Below are 26,928 nucleotides of genomic sequence, written 5' to 3'. Positions count from 1 at the left end.
TATGGATTCATTAAGGCGGAAAACTGTTTGAAATATACACACCCGACAAATGTTTGTGATTCAAATAAACTTTATTGACTTAACGTCCAGATGTCAAAGGGCATGCAAATACAGGCTTCTGAATCCGAAATTGTTCTTTTTTTTTTTTTCCTCAGTTTGGTTCAATTTTCTTACAAAACTACGTGCACCGTAAGTTTATCAATTCTGCAGCGTACAAACCACAAAAATACCAGTTTTACATTATCAAATACTGCACATAGAAAACATTTACAAAGCACAGGTATAAAATTACAGCTCCCTTTTTTTCCTCTTTGTGAGCATCATTTCATCATATAGTCTGCCAGGCTTCGCCCTTCTGCACAAACATTCCTGCCAAAACCAGCAATCCAACCTCACAGAGCTTTTGTTTCACCCGATGCTTCGGTCCTTCGGGTCGGGGAAGGGGGGGGGGGACTGACAGCGGCCTTAATATAGTTTGACGGACAGCTAAAAAGGAGAAAATGGATACTGAGGAGACTTGTGCTGTGATTACCCGACATTTATAGACGTGGACGGAGACAAACATGCCTCTTTTGAGCATCAGCTCAGCAGTGTTGTTGGTAAACAGACATTCGGAACGCATGCTCCTTCAGAAAAATGAAAATCAACACCAAAAACTCCTAAACAAAACGGTGTTGCTCACAGGGGGGGGGGGGGGGGGGCGATCATAAAATAGCTGTTCACAATGCATCACATGCTCTCACATCAAGTGCTTCTAAATGGGACTTTTACTTTAAATGTTATTCGTCGTCTCCACACAGTTTGACTCTAAATAGCCAGAGGTCACTGCCGCAAGTATTTCAGAAAGTGGAAGGTTAGAAATGCTACTTTAAGATGTTTGCATCTTAATGACTTTCCGTCGACGTTGTTTCTCGGGTCCAACTGACTTCACGACGCGTCATTATCATGATTATTATGGTGGCAGTCGTGAAGATTAAATAGATGAAAAGCATCAGAGTAACCATGCGGCGGACACTTTCAAGCTCAAAGTACAAAATCTTTTTAAACATTCCATCTACTTGATAATTTAATCTGCAGCGTGGGGGGGGGGGGATCCTTTCTGCTGAAACTCATTGTGGCGATTTAAAATCAAATATCAAATAAAATGTATTTGGCCAGAAATAACTCATGCTTGTTTCAACCACAGAGCTGATCTTTTTAAAAAGGACCACACAAAGAATAAGACAATCCGGTAAAAGCGGTAAAATGCAGGCGAGGTCCCTGGAAAGTCTTCAAGAAGACGAGTTAGCAAATAAAAAACAAAAATGACACGTTCTGGTGGAAGGATTAAGAAATACATTCAGAAAACTATACATATGCACATATATAACTTCAGTACATTTCAAGCAAAATACATTTGTCAAAACTTTCAGTTGTGTGCAACAATAGTGATAGCAATGTCTCGTGCACAAAATAAGGCCTTTGTAAACTGAACAAGCCCTCATTTCCACAACAGAATCTCAAGGCAGGTTTATGCCTCTCTGACTCTCTCCTGCTCCTCCTCCTCCTCCTCCTCCTCTGAATAACACCTCTCTCCTTACAAAAATAAAACACCTTTCCGACATTTCCGGCACCCGAGGGACGATTCGGGTTGATTGAAGATGCGTTATAAAAGTTCTGCACACATAAAGTTGATTCAGAGGATGCTCAACGTGGATTTTACTCGGCTGCTTCTTCGACTCATTTAAAACTGTCCGAATAAATCAAAACGACTACGCGAGAGACCGTGTACGTTAATCGCGTGTTACTACAATACGCTGTGATGTAAGGTGTTGATGCTCATATCCGAAAACCCTGATCCTTATATTCTCTTCACTGTGGTGCATGTTGCTTTTTGATAAATATTTACACATCTGTACAGCTTTCTCACATCTGGCTGCTCATTATTATCTGATCGAGCACTTTCAAGAAAGGCCATATGCAAACTTTCCATTTGGTTGAAGGATTCAAACGCCCTCCATGAAAAGCACTTCTTATAGAATAATCCTTTTCTCCGTCTGTACTCTCAATCATCGGAAGGGTTCATGTTTTGGGCCACTCGACATACAGCCAAGGGACATATGCGGCCCCATAAAAGTATCAGAAATCACATGGAAAACATCAACAGCATTTTTAAAGAGCGAACCAATGACTAAACATTCAGCAGGGAAGCTACATGGATCCGGAAATCGCCTTTTAGATTTATTTTACGTTCTCAACCAACAATTTTCCCGTCCTCACACGTTCTGAAAGGAATGTGTTCAAATACCAAGAGTACAAGTCCTTATTTTAACATAAAGCCAACTCTCCACAAGACTACATACACATGAAAAAGGGTTCATAAAAGGGACTTCATACATTTAAAGATATTCTAAGGAATAGCTCCAAAACGTAAAAATAAATTGGAATCCAGACCGTTGTCTTCTAAAAAGCCTGTATACATCCCAAAATAAATCAATAATGCCACAGATCCCTTTACCCAAAGTCTAAAGAGCGTTATATTTGTCTGTGCTGACGGGAAAAAGTGCTTCTCTGTTTCCCTTTTTGAAGAAAGTGTGCTGACGAAACAAAGCGTGAGCTCCGAAAAACGCACAAGCTATTTATAGCCCAGCAGGAGCCGCTCTCCCACGTCCACCAGAATACAGCCGCAGTGTCTTTATCCGTCCCCGAGGTTCGCCGTCGGTCCCGAGACGGACGGATTGAAAAACGTCTCTGAACCAAACGCGGCGGATGTCGAGATCAAAGTGGCGTTGGCAATTGTGCGAGGTAAACGTTAAAGAAGAAACTTAAGACTCTCTCAACAGAGGAGAAAGTTTAAATACGTCGCGTGTTACAAACGCATTGTAGTAAATGGTTGTTTTCGGAGCGCTTGTCGTAATCGTTTAGTTTTTTACTGTGCCGATGCTGCAAATATCAAAGTGCTTTGCAAACAAGTCACTTATTAAGATGCTAAAATCAGGGACAGCAGTGACCAGTTTCAGCTGCCCTAGCGGGCCTTGATAAAATACACTCTATACATATCTATCAATTCAAATCTTCAACAATAAACAAGCAGGTTGTCAAACCTGCATCTTTGTCATTCAAACGTAAATATATTTCATTAAAGTGCCATCTTAAAACACAAACACGCTGCCTAACAGGAAATATAAAGAGTGACACTACGGCACACAGCAGCTCAACAGTCAACCTGCTCCAATAGTAACACTGGCAATATAGTCAGCTGTTAAAAAAAAAAAAAGAAAGAATAGGAAGAATGATCTGGATTTCAATATAAGTTGACACATTTACAACAAGAGAGGTTACACAGAGAAGGGTGACCACGCAGACGGGTTAAAAGTGGCAGATGCCACGAGCCGTGTGTCATGTTTGCACGCAGACAGAAGCACGCTCGCCGTCTTCCTTCATCATGTAGAGTGTGAGAATCAAAAAGGAAACTAACCGGAAGTTCAAACATGTCGGAGTGCTGGTTTTAGAGGGAAGGGGAAGTGGGGGGGGGGGGGCACTCCAGCTGGACACGTTTCCCAGGAAGCCTTTGTGCAGTATGCCCGGAGTGGCGCAGCAGTCCTTTACTATTAAGCTTTTAAGATGAAGGATCCAAAATGTAACCTGGTGTCTTTTCCTCTAATGGGCCCTGACAGCCCCCCCCCTCGAAGCCCCATCCTCCTACCCTGCTCAGTGCAATAAAGTGGCTCTATATCTGCTACATTGGTCGAGGCGATGATAAAATGATTGAAGCGCTTGAAAATGTCTCTACGAGGGTTGCAAGCAAACATGCAGAGTGCAGCCGATACATAAATACAAATAAGTATTTAGCTATCTATTTATATTTATAGATATATCTATATAGATATATATATCTATTCACACGCACACATTGTAATATAAACTCTGCCCTGTAGGAATTAAAGAATAGCAGTGTTGCTACCTCACATAACAGCCGTTGTGGGACTTCTCGAGCCTGTTATGTTTATGTCGTTCTCAGCTCACGCGTGTAGAATGTATGTTGTTTTTTGCATTACATCTAAGTCATTGACTCTGCTACATATCCATACTTTATATTGTATACTAGTTCACCGACGACCTATAGTAGTAACAACAATAACAATTGCTTTGGTTTTAAAAAATAAAGTTTTTTTCCTTAGTTTGGCATAGAGGGTTTAGAAACTGGCATCGGGGTCACATGACCCTGGGATGCGTCGCGCCACGATCTGGTACATTGGAATGCAGATTTGCTGTTTCGTGGTAAGAAATGTTGAAATGGGACAGTGGAAAATGCTACATGTTCTGGTGTACTACTAAGACTACTTCAAGTTGAATTTGCTCTGTTTTTCTCAACTAAAAGTACTGAGAAGAATGTGAGTATGTGGACGTAGTGTGTGTAGTCATGTGGATGACGTCATGTATTTGGACTTTTATGTCAAATGTATCTCCCTCCACCGATGCACGTGGGTATATGTGTGTACGTGTATGGCTACCTGTCTTGCACTTAGTCGTTGTGTATATACAGTACGTGTCTGCATGACTCTGCCTTGTGCCCGTGCATGTGGGTGTCTACTAGGTGTCTAGGTGCACGAGGGGCTCGTGGCGCTCTCCAGGGAGGACTGGGAGAGGCGTCTGGTGAGGGGTCCGATGCTGGGATCTGCCAGAGAGGAGGTAGGGAACAGCTTGTACCAGCCGCTGACTGTGGCGGACAGGTCCAAGTCCTCGAGAAGGATCTGGGCCATTCCCATGAAGCACTTGTGGTCCATTCGCCCGTAATCCCCCCAGACTATTACCTAGAGGAGAGCAGAGAATACATTATACATGCAACACTAACATGTCACACCTTTTTTTAAAAGTCCCAGAATGAGTCATCTCAATCAGGCTTCATATGGGTGATGAGGACCTACATGAACACACAATTTCTGGCCAAATTTCACAGCAGAGAATTCTGCTTTAAAAATAAATTTAAAAAAGGCGAGGTGGGCGGGGCTTATTTGGAGAATGGTGATATCACAATGCACCAATCAGGATTTAGTAAGAATCAAAATCTGACGACAACCACAACAACGCAGTCTCTTTAAGTGGTACATTTTTAACAAACAATACTGTGAGACATATTTACGCTTTGATTGTTGCCTATTCAGTTGTAAATTGTTAATGTGACTGACAATTAAGCACCTTGTTCTCAGCGAATATAAAAATGTCCTGATTCCTGTTATGCAGTCCTGGACTAGAACTGAAGAGCTCCGTCAGGTGGTTGCGTCTACTTGTCATACCTGGAGGACTTTGCCCAGAGGACTCTCATCAAACAACAGAGCCTGCTGGTAGGTGGGGTCCAGATTCTTCTTCACTACTCTGGTTTTCTTCTTGGCCAAGCACAGGCCGTTCTCCAGCACGTACACCTTGACGTAGGTCGCTGCGGACGGAGCGACAAAAGACAACACGGTGAAAATCCCACACTTCCCAAGAGGCCGGATCAATGGAGGGACACCGCAGAAGAGGAAGTCAGTCCAGGGTACCTGGCATGTTCTTGGAGCCCGGCTTGGCTGTCAACCCTCTAGCCTGGTTGACCTCCACCTCCAGCTGCCCTCCTCTGTCTACCATGCCCACGTTGACGTCCCCTGCAGAGGCACAACGTACCACGTTTAATGCTCCGACGGGAGGCCTGTAGAACCGGCATGGAAAAGCTGCAAACATGGTGCTGCTTGGTTACAGCTCCCTGAAGCTGCGATGGCCGATACCTAACTGCAGAGGGCCACACAGAGCCGCGAGAAGGTCCTCACCGGCAGGTATGTCGGAGCGCAGTGCTCTGCGGTTTCTCGCGAGCAATGCCCTTTCGCATGAAAGATTTATATCTCATGCAAGAATAACTTCATCATGCTGAGTGAATACACTAGTAATGTGCGGTATTTTTAGAGGCTGCTGCGCATCTCAGTTTGGTCTTCGGCTGTAGATTATCGTCTCTTGTCGTCCTGCAGATCAACATCTTCAATAACCTGCGATTGTTTTGACGTGGTTGAAGAGCCCTGAATCTCGCCCTTACCGCAATAGTTGTTGAGACTTGGTGTTTCCTGTAAATCATTCTGGAAGTGGCTGTTGTTACTGGAAGTGAGAGCGCTATGAAGTCGTGCTCGAGGCCACCGGAGATTCGAGTGCATTAAATGTCATAAAAATCGCAGGAAGAAGGAAGCTATGCTTGACGATGATGAGCACTTCTTTAATGGCTTACCCATGGAGGGCGTAGCCAGCGTTTGCCGGCCGACAATTTGCGCGGGCCCCAGTCCATCCAGAAAGTCGCTGAACTGGCTCTCGGGCCCCAGGCGTGTGGTGGGGAAGACGAACCTAAGCGGAAAAAGACAAGAGTGACGGATGCTGCATGCACGTGGACGAGTGGAGGGCCGGATGGTTTTGGGTACTCACGTTCCGTCGGAGCTATTCGAGTTGGTGCTGCCGTCGGTGGAGTCCTTGCTGCCCTGCCGTGTCACTCGGTTCCTCATCTCCACGGCGATGCCGGTCTCCGTGCTCCGTCGGATGGTGCTGCGAAGCTTCTTCGTCCCGCCGTCTGGGGGGGGGGGGGGGGGGGGGGTAAGACGACAGGTTCCGGCTGTAAGTGACATTCTTTCAGCAGCATGATCCACTAAGCATAATAATCAGGAAGAAGTAGAGCAATCCGATAAGTACCAGCACACCAGCGTCTGCTTGATGAGCATTTCACGGGGACACGCTGCCTGTACATTTAGGTGCAATTTGGTTTTGTGAAAGGTCGGTAGCTTGTCCTTCAGATATTACGATGAAGATGGAGCTTTCTAACTTACTAGATGTAAAGGTTAGCCCCGATAACACCCATCTCTCCACTATTTATTTTGAAGCAAGTTCACCCAGGCAAGGAAGCAATCTCACGTCATTTCCACCGGGACGTCTCGGCCCTCATGGAAAATCTTCCTCCACTTCACAGGTATTACTCTGGCGCATTTTGAAAAGAGTTAGAGCACCATTTCACAACGGCTGCTGCGCAATACATTTTCTTGGGGGGACTGTTGAGCCAGACGCACAAACACTTCACTCGAGGAACGTCGCAAACTGCGCCGTGGGGGGGTGGTTGTGCTTTGCAGCTGTGCTGACTCCAGGAGAACGGGAGAAGAGCCAGAGAGTTGCTCACCACACGAGAAGCTTTCAAGGAATTATCTCCTGTAGCGGCACACTTCTGCCTCTGCGTGACTTGACGTGGTCCAAAGTGCTCCGTGGCTCCGCATGTGACACGGAAGGTTGTGCGATCATTCGTTTATCTCTTCCGTCACTCGCCATATTGGTCTCGCCTCTCCTCCTTACAACAATAAACAGAGTTCTCGAGGTCCAATGTGAGCAATGTAGGCTCACATCTCACAGAGGAACCACACGTGGATAATCGTTTCAGTAATTGTTCAAGCACACGATACGCTCAGGCTTTACAAATGTGATTAAAATAAATCCCCTTGAATTCAGGGAAATTAGAAAAAAAACTGACAGTTTGGTAACAAAGTAATTAACTGATTCATCTAGAAAATATTAAATGTGTGTGCGACCCAAACCACCCAGCGGCCTGTGTGAATCTGAGCCTGAATGGTTGTTTATCAGTTTATCTAGACCTACAGACGCGGAGGGGAACGTTCAGACTCCACACAGAAAGGCCGCTGGGTTTGAGTCAAACCGAGGACTGTAAAAAACAACGACAATGCAATACAAAAAATTCTTTCAACGTGATGATCTGTAGAGACACGTACAGACCTTCACACGTGCCACATTTACACTACACAGTCACAAGGGCAGTCTGAGCTCAGGAGGTGAAAGGTCAGTCAGGCAGCGGGGGACGACGGAACAGCCGTGGGTCCCTGCGTTGCCACAACTCGGCTTTACAAAGACCTCTAACGATGTCATAAAGCTTTTACAGACAGCTCAGACGGTTTCCTTTTTTTAAAGTCAATAGCGGTAGATTTACGTCTCCTGTTTGAGTGCAGCATCCTGGCGGCCGCTCGTGTCTGCATGGGCGGTCTCACGCCCCTCCTCTATAAGACCCCCGGCCGGCAAAGGAGACTTTTAACAAGCGCTTTGCTGTATTGTCGTCGGTTGAGCGCACGCCCAGTTACAGCTGTCCCACTTCATTAGGCGGAGCCACTCCGAGCTCGTTAAGCATCCGTGCCGTGCCTGTGTCTCGTCGCCATGACAACCACAGACACCCCGCATCCTTACCTTCGCTATGGCAATGAACACATAGCAAACAAAGCCACTTGATGAGACTCCGGGGGTCGGGCGGGGCGGGGGGGGAAGCAAAACAGAAGAACAAAGGGAAGTAAGTGGTGAGGAGAAATGCCTGAAGAGGAAGTTGAGAATGATGGGGTCACACAGATGAGAAGAAGGATGCTGGCTTCTATTTATAATCCTGCAGTCAGTGTGTATGTCTGTGTGTCTGTGTGTGTGTGAGAGAGAAAGAGCGTGTGTGCATGTTTGCAGCATCACATCCAGACAAACTCCACTGCCTACTGCTGCCATGACAACCCCCGCCCTCAGATCTGGACCCAGACAAAGCCACCTGAGACAAATGGCGCTATGGCGACAGCCTCCTCCCCCATCACTTTCCCTTCTTATATTTATAGGGGCAACATTTCATCAGGGATCCTGCACTTTGAGCAGACACATGGACGCACTGGTGTGAACTGAACTCTTCCAGACTCTTGATTAAACTTAATTACAGCTTTAAAACTGTGCAACATTCATTAACTAATAAGTGTGTACGATAACGGTATTCACGATTGAGGATCTGTCAAAATGACGTGTTAATACACACGGGTCGGACACTCGAAATGCATCCTTGAACTGTCAAGGACTTCATTCACCCAATTCCGTATCCACTTATGAAACTAATCCACACATACAGACACACACACCAGTGATCTCTTCCTTCCCATTTAATCCCCTCCTCCTCCTCCTCTTCGTCTGTGCTTTCCCTCCATCCGTTTCCATGGCAACGCGTCTGCATTGCACCAAGAGCCCCGGCTGGCGTGTTCGCTCACAAGCCTTTCCCCTCGCCCTGTGTCTCTCCTCGCTCGCATTGTCCTCGAGTCCATGAGTCGCACTCCTTAATCCTACACTTCTTTTTCCTTCTCTCACAACACTCTTCCTTCATTTCTATGTTTTCCAGCTGTTGGCACCATTTTTGTGAACATGTCCCCACTGATGTGCTTTAGATATGTCTGCAAAGTCTGCTGCACTTTCATTTCCCCTTCAGCGACCGTCCACCTCTATCACACTAACCTCCTTTTTCTTTTACCTCTGTCCCGTCTCATCTCAATTATTTAGCGAATATGCTCCTCTCCTTACTCCCCGGTTGAACCAACTTTTGTTATACCGTGTTAACATCAAAAGCACACGCACCCACCCCATTGAAGGAGTAATTAGAGGACGTCTGACAGATATTCCACAACATTACGTAAGGCCTTGTGCGCTGCCGTGCTCCATCAGAGGAAGTCTTTTCGTGTTACCAGGCTGTATGAAGTCCCTCCTTTTGGCTTCACTACGACGGCTAACGCTCAGCGATATCACAGGAATGTGACGCACGCTCTGAACTTTCTTCGTCCGTGCAAAAGCCCCCGGTGGTCATTGAAACGTCGGCGCAGGACGCACGCTTGGCAGTCATAACAAGGAGAGCGAGGGACGGGGGAAGACGACAGCGATGGGAGAAAGTGACGGATTAATAGCTTCAGTGGAGAGATTTAACAGCAGAAAGGTGCGATTACTGAACATGCCGACAATGCAGAAAAGAGCCGCACACTGTGACGGCGTGCACAATGGCACATGAAATACGGCTTTTCTCACCGTGTGTATAATGTGTGTGCGCGTAATAGAACATTAAAGCTGCGCTGACATTTGCAGAGACCACTGATGAAGCCTTTCTCATTATATGCCGTAATATGGAATGCTGTTTTTAGACTCCCTGGCTGCGCCGACATGCCTATTGGATGCACCGGTGACGACAACGATCCACCGTGCATAGCAACAGTAACTAAGCACGAGTGTTGAGATGAAAGATCTGTTGGGGTGTCTTCCCCGCCGGACGCATGCTGCTAAATTTGGACGAAAGGGAAGATTCAGGGTTGAAGAAGTAGGAAGAGATTAAGTATGAGAATCAGTGATTCGGAGCTACATTCATGTATTGTTCAGTTACATAAGATTACAGCCAGCGAGTCAGTAAAGTCGCAATTTATATGTTGTATAAAGCTGGAGACTAAAAAATGTCCATCTTTTAAAGCTTTATAGTAATAGTCAAACATGTTCATAACAGGATATTTCCCATTAGTTTGTAAACTTCTGAAGCCTCCCGTTTAGAATGTTGCCAGTGCCATAAAAAGGGGAGCAAAGTTACTTTTCGGTAAAACAAAATTATCCAGATACTTTATTAGTACCCCCTTTTATTTGTGTGTACAGTTATTAGTGTTAGAAATTGTTTATGTGTTGTGGTGTTTTACCCTGTTAAAACGTGTTTGTTGTGAGTTATTCATTATTGCAAAAACCATGACTCAATCTTTATACACGCAGGACGAGTTGCTTTGACCGCTCCGCGCACGGCGGTGAGTTGTAAAAATAAATGGTGCTGCCTGCCGAAGAAAAACATCGCTGGTTACGGCTATACGGCAGTAACACGGTGTGTGAAAGGGAAATTTCATACGAGATATTTCTGTGCGCTCGCTTTTCAAACCACTTTGTTGTGGGCGGGGCCTAATTAGTTCATAGGTTCATTTGTCACTCGCTTAAGCAATCCAATCACCATTCAGCAATTTAATCGGATTCTGACGACGACTGATAAATAGCGTGGCCACGCAATCCCGCCCACGCAATCCCACCCACGCAATCCCACCCACGTAATCCCGACAGAGCAGGTTAAAGGAGTGTTGAAGGGCATCGTTGGACGTTTTGGAAAAGGACCTGATGGAGATGAGGCGATCACGGACACTCCCGCTACTCGCATGTGAAGCTGAAGCCAGCACGGCTTGGTTGCCTTGGCTTAGAATAAATACTGGAAAACAAGGGGAAACGGCCAGCCCCGTCCTGAAGTTGATGAAATCACACCACCATTATTATTCAACCTTTTATGAGACTGCAGTCCACTTTGCTCGAGTCCAAGAGTCATGCAAAAACAAATAAATGTAGTGGGGGAGTTAAGTGGAGCTTAGTATCCTAAGTGTTATTCTGTCTTTAATGATAACTTGTGGGAGATAAACAAAACTAATCGCCTCCTGTCGTATGCACTGGCAGTGTTGTGTGACAGGGACATTAACAGCTCAGGCAGGGACATAAGCCAGGGAGAGGTCAGTGCAATGCGATTAGGCTTTCTCAGCACCGCAAAGGAAACGATTCTAGAAATCTAAATCCTCTCCTGTACGGCAGGATGTCTGTCACGAGTTAAGATGCCACGCAGACTCCTGTCTAATGACAATTAATTACAATGAGGAAAAAAGTAATCCAATTCAGATGTAATTTCCTCTTGATTACTCAACTCGGAGGCCGATGGGCGGATTAGATGACCAAACAATCTATACAGAAGAAACGGGCGAGTCGAATGGCTTGAAAACTAACATTTGATTATTTCACAAAACCTGCCGTTTATATATATATATAAAAACTAAACTAGATCTCAATCAATGTTTCCTGCTGTGCAGCAGCAGCCACTTTGGTCTACAGAGATTTACAACTGAATCTGTACATTCTCTTTTCTTCATTCGGCAAATGGCAGCAGTGTTTAGGTTGTGTATTAACGTGGGTTTTCAGCACTCTTCCATCGAGAGGAGTAGACGTGATGCTCTGATTACAGGGTACAGCTTTTACACACAGTCCTTCATAGCGCGGCGCGGGGACTCACCTTTACGCACGGCGAGCTCGGTGACACACACGCTGCCACTTAATGACCGTTGAAGCCCGGTGGGGGGTGCGAGCAAGCGACTCTGGTCGCTGAACTCTATTAGTGTGGTTTGCCAGATCAGCTGAAGGCCCGCCGACATCTATGAGAAGTAACACCCGACCGCGGCTCTGAAACGGCGACTCCGTGTTGCTGAGTTGTTGCTGTTAAAAGGAAGATCTTGGGAAATGTGTTTGTTAGATTGCGAGAGGGGAGTGATTTGAAGGAATGGCCAAAGGCAGTTCAGCTTAGCGCAAATAGCTGGAAACGGCTAGCTGGGCTCTGAGCGAAGGCTAAAAATAAAAAATGCCAAAAAGCCTGTTTCTATAAACGGACGCTTTGGATTGAAGGTTCAGAGCCTCACAGAAATGATGGCGGAGAGAAGGAAGATGTTGGTGAGCTGGAGGAACCATAAAGAGGAAGAAAAGGATGGAGAGTAAGCGCTCACGGGGGTCAGCTCGGCTGGTGTTCGGTAGCCTCCTAAAAGCACCGGTGGGGACGAGAAAAGCTTTTAGAGACACAAGTACGGTTTCAGCTTGCATGTGTCCCGGAGAGCTACGCTTCAAAACGCAAAATCAAAGTAGTGAAGCTCGAGGTCGGGCGAGGGAGCAGAAAGCTCACCTGAAAACAGCGGCTGCAAACACTCTAGGGGGATTCTGCCCGGTAGTCAAGAGAATAAATACCCATCATGTGTGGTGATCCTGTGAAACAGCGATTATCATGAAAGTTACCGCAGGTCAGGTGATCGCAAGGCCCTCGTTGTCGCTACTCTAAAAATCCCCCTCTTTGTTTCTGTTTCTTCAAAAGCCTTTTTTTTCCTGAGCTGTCATGAAATGTGAGAAATTCTCTTTAGGGGGATGAATTTTCCCTCCAAGGGGTTTGATCACTGTAAGCTCCTCCAAAAACGTCTCTGCCAAAAATTCCTGAAGTGTGCTGCCGTGACTCAGACACAGAAGTAGGACACCAGTGAGTCACCCTGGCAGCCCGCCGGAGGCTAAAATGCCAGATCTATTCTCCGGCCTCGGAGACGCACAGAAGCCTGCTGTTTTCAACCAGCGGACAAACTGCTCCGTGACCTTCAACTGTGCTAAAATATCACCGAGACACTCAATCATGAGGAATAGGATTATCGCTTATGGCAAAATACAATATACAGAGACGGAACACTTTCACGGAAATGACCTCTCTCTAATGTGACTTTTGACATGTTGTGTTATGTATTTCGGGAACTACGAGGACCTTTCATGTACACTGTGGTTCATGCAAACTGATCAAAGCGGAGCTTCAGCTAAACATTATACCGTCAATAGTTCGGCGCGCCCCTCTCTCTGCTTATCGGTAATAAACACAAGTGTAGGCTAGCGTGAGCTTAAGGGAGAAAGCACTGAAGCTCTTAAGATATCACGATTTATGAGTAATGTAAGCATATTGTTCCCCAAGCCGTTCAGGCAGAGTTCCTGGAGTCGTGAAAGCCGCGTAGCTTCGATAAAATGTGCTCTACAAGGAAAAACAAAGCCTATGAAAAAAGGATTTAAATCTCGGATTTGGCAACGAAAGTGAACAAAATAAAATAACCACCTGGGCTATTTGACAGAAACGCAAAGTAAAGAAAAGGGGAGGCAACAACTGTTTTAACACGGACGGCAACCACAGCTCCAGTCGGCCAACTCAAGAGGTTTGTTTGACAACAGCGCACTCAGAAATGCATCTGCAACCGGTCCTCGGGACAAAAGCTGGAACCAATTCAATGTACATTATTCTCTAGCCGCCTCGCTAGTTTCCTCCCCTGCATCTGTTTCTTTTCCGTGCGTCTGGTTTATTGACGACAGCGTCTCCAGCGCCGCAGAAACACAAACAAGTAGTCAGAGAGATTTAAATAAAGTAGATTGGAAAAGTGAAGTAGAGAAACTAAAGACAACGTGCGTTGATGAACGGGGGGGTTGAGAGCGCTGAATGGAACATAAAAACAGCCGTGCGTCCACGCCCGGGTTTTTAACCTCTCCCGCCGAGCCGCCCGCTCGTCGTCAGAGGCGCTGGTTTCTCCCCGAGCCGCGCCCCTCTGTGCCGGCTGACGGGGTGCCGAGGGACGCTCCGCCGGGCCTGTTTTCAGTCAAGGATGAACCAAACGAGGAGAGGAGGAGGCGCTCGGCGGAGGAGTGACTCACCGATACCAATAATAGCGGGTAATAAATAGAACGCAGATCAAAATGCCACCCTGAATACTTGCCTGTTACAAAAGACAGAATAATGAGGCGAGCGCACAGTGGGATGCGGGGCTGTGAGTGGAATTACGTGAGGAAAACCGGGGTCCGATATAGATAACAAACCGCATTGTTGTAGGAATGCATGGAAATAGCCTGTATGAAAAGCATCTAAACATGGAAGCACACCAACGGTTTCTGCATTCACGTAAAATCTGGAGGCAACAGGGCAATTTAGCGATTGACTGGCTGTCAACGGACAAAGATTTACTTGTTTGGAATAACTTTGTAAACCGAATAGCGTCTTCTTCCTTCTCGCCCTGGACATCGAAAGTCAACTTGTGTGCAGGTGTTTGTGTTCCTCATGTCAATGCTGAACGGTGGCAATCAGTTCTCAATTCCGTTCTCAGTGAGAAAAGGTTTGATGATATTCCATTATAGTTTCACCCCATATGAGGACTTGAAAGGGCCAGATTGGACAAAAATCAATCAATGCCAAATTCTAAAGCCAACTAGGAACCCCTGATGAAAAAAAGACCTTACAGACTAAGCACAAACTCTCCTCTTCACTAAACTCCCCCGTTTGCATACGAGTTCAGCGGGACAGATTCTGACGATAGCTGGAAATTGACTCGATCCAATTCACAAAATTGATCACGGGTGGATCTGACATCCCCTGCAGGAACTCTGACACAATAACAACAGCATAACCACGTTACCTCCTAATAGCCCTTTAATGGTGAGACGGTGACACATTACCCCACCGTCTCCGCTCACTTTGTCTTCATCTTCCTCGCTGTTCACCGAGTGTTGTTCCCAACCTCCCTTCATTTAGTTTTAAATATTAAGTGTAAATCACACTATGTGGAGTAGATACATTTGAAACAGAAAAATGCAATAATATTCAACAAATGGCCGTAAGACAGATGGTAGTTTCTCCCGTTAAGCAGATCGCATTCTGTTTGTCCCCCTCCCTAAATTTCTACACCTTGGTGCATATTAGTTCCCTCACACATCTCAGGGGGACGATCCAAACGGGGGCTTGTCGGCTGTTAGGGGATCGACCGAGCTAAGCGAAGGAGGCGTCGGCCGATCGATGCGGGTGTCAGTCGGGACGCGGAGCGGTGACAGCCGACCAGACGGGGCCGGCTCTAAATTAGGAAGTAGGGGAGAAAAACCGGAGGTAATTTGTGGCCCATTTCAGCCTCTCCGGGTCACCCGGACAACGACTTTTCAGTCTCAAACTGTTGGCGAACGGCTTATTCTGGGTAGAACAGTGACGTCATCTTGTTGTTGGGTGGATATAATCTAAGACGGGACACATTAAAACCAATTAAAGCTTGTTTTTTTTTAAGCCTACCTGAGGAAGTTTAAAACAGGGTTGGATTAATCCGTACTTTTGATCCCCAAGTACAAATACCGTAACTTAACCTAAACTCAGGCCGTTAAGTCCAGACCCAAATCCAGTGTTACACCCCCCCCCCCCTCGACCCCCGAGGGTTCCAGGAAAACTATCATGCAGGATCTCAGACAAAATCGCTTTAACGAGACGAGATACAGATGCAAAAAGGAGGAAGCGGTGCACGAGGTGTTCTTCTGGCAGCTGAGAACATCTAAATTTAGACACGCAACTCGTCCCCCCCCCACCCCAAACCTTTGTGCTGCCGTCCTCGGCGCGAACGCAGAGACATGAAAGACCTCATGGGGGAAATATCGACAGCTCTCTCCCCATCAGACAAGTGTCAGCCGTGTGTGTGTGTGTGTGGCGTTGTGTACTTTTGCACCAGCAGTAGGAAAAGACAAAGACGGGTAATGATGCAAGATAATGACGCAGTGTTTGAGTGTGTGTGCGTGCGCGATTGTGCATGTGAACCCGGGTTCACCGCCTATCAGCCAAACGGTCACCATGTCCGAGTTGGTCCCGTTGTGTTTATTCTCAAACGCCGGCTACCTAAAGCCTGAAGTTGTGCGAGGAGTTCAGATCGCCGAAAGCTGCAGGGAGTCGCTTTCCTACGAGGAAAACGGGACATTTTTTGTACTGTAACTGAGGCGTTTGAATACCCCTTTGGAGTGGACGCTGACGCTAACGTGCAAAGAGTGAAACAAACACTGTTCTGTACGGGAAAACATTTGAACAATATAAAGAAAAACAGATTCTTATCATAGTCAACTGACCTTGCTGGTGGAGCTGCTGTGTGCTCTTGCTCCACTGCGACAACCCCACGATGGCCACCATCTTGGCGCCCAGACTGGAGCGCCGCTTCTTGTTGCCGGCCAGCGAAGCGGAGTCCGGGCCCCCGCCGCCGGGACTCTTCTCCAGGCCGTACATGGCCCCCGAGATGCTGGAGGAGCGCACCACGTTCCGAGCCGCTGCCGCGCTCAGCCCGCTGAGACCGCCCATCCCGCCCGGGCTGGGAACCTCCACAACGGAGCTGCTGAGCATCATGGTCCCACACAGGTGGAGGGCTGGGGAGGAGGAGGGAAGGGGGGGTGAGATAGACGGAGCGAGGCCTGAGGAGGGGAAAGAGGAGAATAAACAGAAAAACAGACCTTCAGGTGTAAGTGGCTTGAAGGACATTTTCCAGCCATAAAAGACAAATAAGGAGAGCAAAGATCTGAGAAGTGCTGCGGCTCCCCGACGAGGACGTGAGTTAAGACACACACACACACACACACACACACACCGTGATGAAGCACAGGCTCCGGCTGATGGTGGACTGACTCCTCGGGAGTATTCGGCTCACAAAGCTCCGGCGGTCACAACGACATTTTGGTGAGAGAAGCAGAAGTTTTTTTTATAGGGGTGTAACGATTCATCCACTGAATCGATTAATCGATTTATATTCTTGTGATCCAACTGAATCGACCTGTGCTCCGCAAATCGGTATTCCGGACGACATAAATCGATTACAAATCGATTGAAATGGTACATAAATCGATTGTATCGATACTTGGAAACTGCACATTGGATTTAAGTACAAAAACGGTATGAATGAGTGTGTGTTTGTTTGTTTGTTTGTTTGTTTTTTAGCACTTTAGACACGTTAATTGTTACTCATTTCAGTCTGCCTGTCTGTGACGTCATCAGTACGCAGCGGCAGCCGCGCGAAACTCGGAACAACAACAAAACACAGCGTGGAGGAGACGACTGCGAGCGAGACATTTACAGACCAACTTATTGATCCAGCGTGTGGAAACATTTTCGCTTTTGCAAACACGGAGGTGTTCTAAATAAGTCGGTCGCTGTTTGTAGAATATGTAGAAGACAAATAAAAAACCACGGAAACACGACGAATACATTTGCCATTAATTGTTGTTCGCTTGTTTATAATATCCATAATTAATTAAAACCTGATTTCCTTACAAGAAACAACAGGGATCTCGGAAACTTTGCCTGCACTGTCCAGTAAAGTTACTGAATTGAATCGTTCTAAATTAACCCAGATCGTCAATGAATCGAATCAGCAACCATGAATCGCGATTCGAATCGTTGTTAAAATGAATCGTTACACCCCTATTTTTTTAATAATAATAACTCAATGACTGCTCCGATAGATGCATTTAAGCCCTGACAGCGGGACAGACGGCCATCATGCAGCCACCGTTGGTTGAATCATTTGCAGCTGCGCTTCTCCTGATGCGACAGGTCAAAACTTCGCCCCCTCCTCCCCTTCCCTTCTCTCCTATCCCCTTCTCTTCCCGAGCTTCAGAGTGATTATGCTGAGGCTGAACACACAGCCCGAGAGCACATTAAATGTGGAGACGCACGGTGTCCAACATCCTTTCACACGCATTGTATTTCTTTCCTCAATACTTAACTCACACCATATAACTTCAATTTCGTCCTCTCTAAAAAAAAAATACAGCAATGCAGTATTTTTGCAGCGCTTTGCGAGGAAACGTTAAATCCTGTGAGTCCGGCGCGGCCGGTAAAGTTCATGTGCACATTTCACCCCTAAGAGATGTTTACAAAGACAATGCAAAATGTGCATCGGATATAACATTTAGCATATTTATCATCTGTCTAGTGTGCACGCATACACTTGTTAAATATCCAAAGCTGCTACAGGTAAGGACGATAGGAATGTTATCCCACGCTTTTCCTGCTCTGTGTGTGGTTCTTCTTTTCTGACTTTTACCTCAACAATATTTACAAAATGAAGCATTTAACTGTACCTACTTTAGTCTTAATGGAGTGGGGAGACTTTTGTACCTCCTGCATAGACATATTTCCCATCTCACTTTGCCTCTGAATGCCATCTCTGCACTCGGGTGACTATAAGACGGCAGTTTTACATCATTCACCATCAAGCGCAGGAAACGGTGCTCAAATTCTTCCACTAAAAACACTCACTCCCGTGACTGGAAGTCATAAATAATACACATGCACTACAGAGAATTTGCCCTCGACGCAACTTTCAAATTGAAGACGTAATTCCCTTGTGCTCGGGACGTCTCCGTACATCATCGTCTGCGCTCTGCTATGTCACGCCACCGCACTCCGTGGTGCTTCTGGACCCAGAACGTGTTGTTGTTGACCCTCAGCGTGGATTTTATTTAGCCAAAACACAACAAATGGTGCTGAGGAACGTTGTAACGGATGTAGGAACATTTTGTAATGAAAACGTGTAACAGCCCGAGAGGAACACTGCATGCTTTGTAGAACGCTACCGGCTGTGGAGGGGGAAAAACAAGCGAGGGGAGGCGGGGGCTTTAAAAATGCAAAATTCAGCTGAGCCTTTATGCGCTTTCACTCCTATTTTTTCTTTTTATTTTGCATTCCCTCTCTCCCCCTCTCTTCTATTGCAGCCCATGCACACTTCTCTCCAGCTCTCTGGGGGGGGGGGGGGGGGGCTCTGTGCTTTGAACACACAGCGAACAACGCAGCCAGAAGGACGCGATGGAAGACAGAGAGACTGTTTCTGCTTAGCTGTGAGGGACGGAGAGGAACCACTGCGGGAGATTTGGGAGGAGAAGACGCTTCATTATGAATCGGCAAAAATGGGAAACAACTGCAGGATCTGTGAGAAATAAAGTGAGAGAGCGAGGATAGTGTCTTACTGATGACATCCTCAGGCTGTGTGTGTGTGTGTGTGTGTGTGTGTATGTGTCTCGCACCAAAGTGAAATGGGGTGAACTTAAGTGTACTGTATATAACATGTATATATATATAATTTGCCCAGATGGCATGTACACTGACAAGAGACATTGGTAATTGGGTTTAAATTGAATCTCTTTTGTCAGATAAAGATGCATTAAAGTAAAATAGCATTAAAAAAGTATCTTTAGATTCCATCTTGTGTGAAATGCAGAGCGTATAAATCAGACTACCAAAAGAAAATGTGAGTCCTCATGGAGTACCCTTCATCAACAGTGAGTAAACCGGCTGTAGTGGTGCCATCATGCTGGACATAAACAATAGTTGTGTATTTAAAAAGAAGAAGAAGAAGAAAAAAAACGCCACGTGCATTTGTTTTTCAACCGTACCATACTCTCCACGCTGAGTGTTGCCGGACGGGAAAAAAAGCACAACCAGCAGCCCATCAATCTTCATTTATGTGCCAGACAGCTTCTCCGGACTTCTCATCTGAGGGCTCATTTATTTCTCCCCCTGTCAGCACACCATCGGCCTCCGCCCGGAACCGCCGGTGGCGATCGGCTGCTCCTCGGCGCCCTGGACCTCTGCTGCATAGAGGGACCCGGAATTCTCCTCCCCGTTTTCAGTTCGACTCTGACGCAAAGAAGCTGACCTCTGCTTTGAGTTTTATCGCATAAACACAAATGGCAAACAAGCTTGTAATTAGATACGGCTGAGTGATCCATCAATTGATCGGTTTAAAGTGCCTCCTTCACTCAGGCCACACGGCCACCGTCGGTCAGCTAATTAATCCACAATTTAGCGGCAAAGCTGATGGTAAAGACGTCCTGTCAGCCCTGACTGTAAATCGCCAGTAAGCAATTCATATAAAGTCAAACTGATCAGTATATCAACGCGGTTTAGTTTTGTACTTATAGAACACACTAAATGTTTTTATGTGTGGTTGCTGAAGAATACGTTTTTCCCCCCAAAAAATTAACCAGCACTGGTCATCATTGATATGCTCCAACGTCAAGACATTCAAATTAAATGAGAAATGCTGGGAGTCCGTGTGTGTGGCTACCTGAATGTGTTCACCACAAACAGCCGATGTGTCACTATTCATTTGATTAAGGCCATTGTGGCTGAAACAATCGTGTTCTTAATTGAATTAATGAGCTTATACTTTTCTAAGGGCTAAACAACATCTACACCCCCATTAGTTAGGTGTGACTTACACCTGTTAGTGTGTGTCCAACTACGGTGACTCCCTGGTAATTGATGTCAAAATGTCCTGTATCCTTTAGGACTTTGAATATAACGAGGTTTGAGGAGGAGGTAGCCTAGATTATTAAACTATGTTTCCTCAGCAGAGAGAAAGGTGATCATACATGTAACTATGTATATTGTCGACGGATAGATTTCACATGTTGTTCATATGCAACATGCAAAAATGAAAAACATAAGCGTGAGCTGACGGCAGTGCACGCCAACAGGCAGGAGCTGTAACGCACTTCCTGTGGAGGCTCCCGTGGATACAGCCCAGATCGTGGTACTGTATGAGGCGGCACCTGCTGTCATTGCGTTGGACCCGGTGTTGTGTGTGTGTGTGTGTGTGTGTGTGTGTGTATGTGTTTGTGTGCGTTGATGCATCTCTCTGATCATAAGAGGTCTCTTTAGGAGAGAAAACAGAAGGGCGGCTTTGTAGCCACACACACACAAACACACTCACACACACATACAGAGTAAAGAGTGCCAGGCTGGTGGGCCGGCTGAGAGCCAAATGGATCACACACAAAAATCGCACTCAGAGCGAGCCAGCGTAGCGCAGACACACACACGCTGGACTGAACGTACGTGCCAGAGTGGCAGGAGAGGAAGCCGAAACGTTGAACTCGGCCGGTGGACTTGAATCGACACCCGAGTCTCCAGCGGGACACGCAGGCTCAGATCTGATCTCTTGTCATCACATTGGCAAAGACAGAGCAGCGTATCGGGAGGATAACAGACCAGATACGCTCGAATCTCCGTAATATTCACAAATGTCCCATTTCACACTGTCCAGAGTAATTGAATGCCCCGTGCACACACACACACACACGGATACGATGCCAAAGGCCGTGAAATGGACAGAGAGGGGAGTATGTAGGGAGCTTAAGCTTTACTTCACACCTATTGGCCCAATCAAACGTTTTATCCAATAAAATCTTTAACGAGGGGATTCATTTAGTCGCTCCGTGTGCATCACCTTGTGACAGCGGACGTAAATTCAATCCGTCACACCGCGTTCTCAGCCTGATTGCATGAATCGGGTGCATCAGGGTAAAAAAAAAAAATGTCCGAAGTTGTTTAAAAGATTTATTTTGTATTGAAATGCGCAGTTAAAATCTGTGACGCACACCTGTAACCTACAATGGAAGTAAACACAAATGAGCCATGACGTCTTCCCAGGTAAAGGTCGCTGCTACTTGACTGGAAGGTAAACGCACAGGAAGGTAAATAGAAGATAAAACGTCCATTTCTAATTCAAACAGAACTGATTAAAATACCAAATGGACGCCTACTCGATTTACACGGGACGTTATGACGCCAGAACCACGGCTGGCTGGGTTTTCCTGCATCCACACAGGTGAAAGGTGAAAGAGCATCACAACCACATCATGTTAATGATGCCCCGTGATCATGACCTCTTTTCTACAAATTGACTCTTATTTTTGTAGCCTGGACTGTAATGACCGGTGGTTATGAAAATATGGTACTGGCACTGCAGAGATCATGGCAGACAGCAGCATTTCTACAACAGAATCTGACTGAGCAGATTAGAAACACGCTAACAACTTGGCGTCCACACCCCCATTGGACGGTCCTCTCCTCTGCAACATTGCTGCATTCCAAGATCTCGGCAACTAACAGTGTGGAACTTTTAAGTGAAAGTGAGACCTCCCTCCCTCGTATCGTCACTTATCCCCCGGGCAGCGGTCTCACCAGCTCAAATAGGATTGCTCTCTCTGCACACCTCCGCGGGGGAACCTGGCGTGAAAATGAGACGCACTGTATCACTGCGCACTACACCGACTGCTTGGAAAATAAATAATCCCCTTCCTAACGGTTTCCCCCCCGCGGCGCTCCAACGGTCGGCCCCTAAGCTCTCGACTCCCATCAACCGCCGTCCGGCACTGAACAATTCTCTTTGTGCCCTCTTCTCCTTGAAAGTGGGTTAAGAAGGGCGTGATGGAGGAGACTTGGGAGGGACTGCCTGACTCGCGGTGGCTGGGAGGGTAGGGGGGCGAGGTGGTGGAGGGGGGGGGGGGGGTAGCACACTGTCCCTCACACCACTTACCCAGTCTGGATCACCGGGTTCCAGCTCGGGGCTGAGGCAGGAGCTGAAACAGGCTTTTGGGAACAGGGTCGAACCGGAGGTGTCCGCCCCGTCTCACGCAGTGCGAGACCTCCGGGAGGAACGCGAGCATCGGCACGCAGTCAGACCCTGAGGGAGGGCGAGATAAGAGCCGTGTGTCTCTCTCTCGCTCTCTCTCTCTCTCCGCTAATGTTTTTTAGATCTCCATCGTAGGCTTTCAAGGTTTTACTCGCCCATCTTCCTTTCATGTATGTGACCTCATTTCTGGAGTGGTTTTCATGTCCGAGTGTTGGAATATTACAATGGAATATTAATTAGTTGTTGTTATTTGCCGTATAATATACTTACTCGCCATTTACTTCAACTTTGAATATAGTGTGAAAGATGCCTGCATTTGCAAAACTGTTCTCAGTGTCTGTTTCAAATCTGTTGTTCTTCCTGCAACCATCACCGTGACGTGGTTGGACAGCTACAGATTTTTTTGATGCATAGTATGGTGAAGTCCTCTAACCGTTGTCATCTCTTTTTTTTTTGCATAATCTCTTTCAGCCTCGTAGACGGGTTTTGGGTTCACAGGGAGGGAGTCTCGTCCGTATGATGGAGGTCACCTTTGGGTGCAGCAGCAGCTTTTACACGCGTATCAGGTGTCGAGTGGAATTGATTTTCTGGAGACCGGCCGATGCCGAGTCCAACACAGCTCGGTAAAAGCCCAGCGGCATTCAACCGGATGACCTCCCGACGGTGTAATGCAAAACAAATACTTAAAAAATAAAAAAGAGACCCTCATCTTTTATTTGATTCAATCTGAAAGCGCAAAATAATCCCGAACAAGACACCAGAATCTCATTAGCAATCAGAGTTTGAACTGGGAAAAGAGGCGCGTATTATCGACCAACCACAGCTGCTTTCTTTGATGATCCGCGCCAGTTGGCCGAGGGGATTCTGCCTTGCAGACGGTCAAGTGCGCACAACAACACGCGCAGACACGCATAAAAAAAGGTGCAGCATCTTTAAAGAAGACCAGGCCCAGCAGCGGCCAGCTACCCGTCTGAAGTGTGTGCGTGCGTATGGGAGTCTGTGTGGGTGGGCTGCATTGGACTTTGCCTTTGCCCTTTCTGGCTATCAATTTTAGATAAGTATGTGTGTGCATGTGAGCAGAGACTCTTTGATGGAAGATGATACAGTGCACAGCAGTCAGCCTGGCCTTTTCGAGAAGCCAGCTCACCCGATATGATCTGACTGAAACACACACACACAGGCAAATATAGTTATGCCCTGGTAAATATGTCAATAGGACAGGGCTTTGCTTGCGGCACGGCTGTATTTCCAGAGTCCATTTTCAGCTTTCACCGTCTCTATGGATTATTCAGAGAATGAAGTTCGAATGGATGATTATTTGGCGTATTTGTCGTCGGCCAAGGAGGGCACGCTCCTTCATGGCCAGTTAAGTGTACTCACACAGTGCTTTTCACTGTGAGCATGAAACATGTGGGGGACACATTAACCAGCTTTCAGACTGTTGGATTCTCTTCACAGGAAGACACGGGAGGCACAGGCCCCTCACTACAGGTGGAGAGTACAGGTTTGAGCCAAGATCTGCCATCTGATCCAATATCACACCTCAGCATGCACCCGATCTGACCCGAGTTCTGACTAAGGACCTGCATTTATTTATCTCCTCCACCCTCACTGTCCCCCTCGCTCACACCTACAAACGCAATCGTAGCATAGCTGATGATTCCTAAATCACTTCTATGCATTTGATTGCTCCGTGCAACCTTAATCTAAATTGAAGATCCAAGTTGATTACTGACGAAGCTGAACTTCATCAGTCCCCCTACAAAGCAAAAAGTGTTTTCACAGACATCCAGTAACGTCTTAAAAGCTCCCAGAGGAGCGTATTTAACTGTCCAAACATGTAGCGCCTCGAGAAACGTAAGCACCAACAAGAAGAGAAATAAAGTATTTAGGTCAGATTAAAATGACCACACCGGCAGCCTTAATGGGCATTATCTCGTCTATAGCTTCCCCTGTGACCACAACAAATCCTTTAAACACTTAACGAGGTATAACGCATGAAACATCTTCGCATTACTCGACTTCCAATGCAACAAAAAAGGTGATTAAACAGTCAACACACACACACACACACCTCTGGTCACCGATCATGTGCTATTAATTGGTGCTAAAATGATTTGGAGCATCGGTGTGCGGCAAGTAAGCTGCACTGACATTCCTGCAAATTAAATAAATAAATAAATGAATGAAAGGAACCTGAGCACTTACCGGATGCAGCAGGGAGCGGCGGAGGCAAGGCGCGGGCTCGGAAGTTGTCAAATAACAGTTTGCTTCTCTCGTATCTGTAAGAAGGTCATCGTGTGTTTTGGGGGGTTGGTTGTCGCGGTGCAGAACGGCTGGTTCGTCCGACTGTTTGTTCTCCTCTCGGTGCTGCTGGTCACAAGGCGTCCGAGGCGCGCTGCTGTGGATGAGGAGACGATAGGAGGAGGAGGAGGAGGAGAGGAGAGGAGGAGAGGGAAGATGAGATTATGCCGGGTGGATTTCTGCAGCATGGCAAACAGCGACAGCGTGTGGGGGAGAGAGAGGGAGAGAGGGGGAGACAGAGAGAGAGACGTTCTGGTAAATTACAGCGATAAATGTGATGAGCGAGACGTTGACTCTTGTGCTAACAGTAGTTTAGCATCCCCAGGTTTGCTGCAATTAAAAATAAAAATGTGTTGAAAGCAACGTTACGTCCAACGTGGGCTGAATCACCCGCTCATCTTCGCTTGGTTAAAATAAGTTAAACGTGTTTAAAACTGGAGTATGGTGTCGTCTAAACGCGGCGTACTTAAGCGTTTTAATGTGGTGTTTAAGACATCGTTATACACTTTGTTCGCTATTTTTCTGATAATGACATCTCTCCTGTGAACTATTAAGTTAACGTTATTGGATGACGCGACAGCTGGTTAGCACCTAGTTAGCTTCCTTTAGCAAAGACTGGCTACAGAAAGAAAATGCTAGCCTCGTCAATGGTTAATACAATAAAATATTTAAATAAGTTTCATACAGTTATTATTGATGGCACGGCTCTCAATGTCACTGGTTCGTAGGAGCGAACTTTAACTAAAAGTGGAGGCTGCGACGTTAGCTCGATGCTACATCTGACAGCGCTGCAGTTAACGGGCTAACGTGAAGTTATTTCCAACGAACGTTAAGTTAGCTACTAACGAGCTACTAGCTTGTGAACAGTCGAGCAATTGGCAGCTAAAGAAACGTGTCCTCCCCCCAGGAGTCTATATAAACAGTTAAATAGAGTCTAAATACTGGACTTACATTTTACGGGTGAACCGAAAAATGCATTTGCCTCATTAGGAGTGGAAGTGATAAAAGTAGTTACAATACTTACAATATTACAATATGTCAACGCTGTGCTCACGCAAATTGTTTCCTCTGCCCCCAAGTGGCCAAGAAACACATTTCAGTTCCGCATAATAGAATTACAGGCCCGACGCAATTTATTCCCTAACTAAGTTAGTTATCTTCTGTGTTTTATGATATTTTCTGCTGCAGAAGAGAATCTGATATACACTTCAGGAGTGAACGTTTTGTCTGTTCTAAAATAGATGGCTACTAAACAAACTAGAGCTCGATTTTGGTTGAGCACTCTATGGACATGATTTGTATTAATTACACTAAGACGTGCAAGACTGTCTTTTGCAATTGGATGCAGAACACATATGTATAAAGCGAGCATGCAGTCTGCAGTGCATACACAGATGAAAATACTTTAATGCTGGTCTCAGATACACTATGCACTGACAGCATTTACTCTACTACTGCGTGTTATAACCGTGTGCGCGCAGAAACACGGTTCCAGAGCTGAGCACAAGAAATATGTGCCACTCAGTCACCCGTTTCGGCAAGCCACTCGAAAAGACATAAATCACAAGCCTCCGATCAATGCCACTTCCCATCGGTGAACTCCTGTGGCACAATACAATCAATTCTCGCTCTCTGCTGCAGCCTCAAGGAGGGTGGACTGGAATCAGGGCCCATCAAACATTAATACCAGCATTTAATCCAAATCAGCTCATTGGCATTATCAATGGAGAGAGCATCTGTTGCTTGTAACACGATGGCTGTGTTAAAGCAATGTACGTAACATTTAGGTTCACTGCAGATCACAAAAATGCAGAAGAATTTCAACGGCTGAAAGCAAAAGTCATAATTCAAAGAGTGGATCAGTTCAGAGCTCTGACATACGCAGCTGCAGTAAGCGATCCGAGTGTGGAATTAACAATACAGAGAACCTCCACTATCCCTGTGAAAAAAAGATATTGGAGCACCATATACAGTGGAGCGTATG

General features: G+C 46.3%; 1 protein-coding gene across 2 annotated transcripts; it reads right to left on the bottom strand.

Annotated features, from left to right (window-relative positions):
• Positions 1 to 52: 52 nt before the first annotated feature.
• Positions 53 to 25,123, bottom strand: rims3 (regulating synaptic membrane exocytosis 3). Of its 2 annotated transcripts, none has more exons than XM_040188410.2 (7): positions 24,849 to 25,123; positions 16,303 to 16,638; positions 6,421 to 6,562; positions 6,230 to 6,342; positions 5,520 to 5,621; positions 5,277 to 5,416; positions 53 to 4,793 (listed from the first exon to the last, which is right to left on the bottom strand). In XM_040188410.2, exons 2-7 carry the CDS (start codon positions 16,571 to 16,573, stop codon positions 4,581 to 4,583), a joined length of 981 nt encoding a protein of 326 aa, XP_040044344.1. In that variant the 5' UTR covers positions 16,574 to 16,638; positions 24,849 to 25,123; the 3' UTR covers positions 53 to 4,580. The 2 variants fall into 2 exon arrangements, with proteins under 2 accessions (XP_040044344.1, XP_077937977.1); XM_078081851.1 differs by having other exon boundaries at positions 2,220 to 4,793; positions 16,303 to 16,593.
• Positions 25,124 to 26,928: the final 1,805 nt, after the last annotated feature.

This window comes from Gasterosteus aculeatus, chromosome 10, assembly GCF_964276395.1.
Source record: "Gasterosteus aculeatus chromosome 10, fGasAcu3.hap1.1, whole genome shotgun sequence".
NCBI classification, from domain to species: Eukaryota; Metazoa; Chordata; class Actinopteri; order Perciformes; family Gasterosteidae; genus Gasterosteus; species Gasterosteus aculeatus.
Note: the sequence above shows the minus strand (reverse complement) of the source record. Positions and strands in the feature narration are given on the sequence as shown.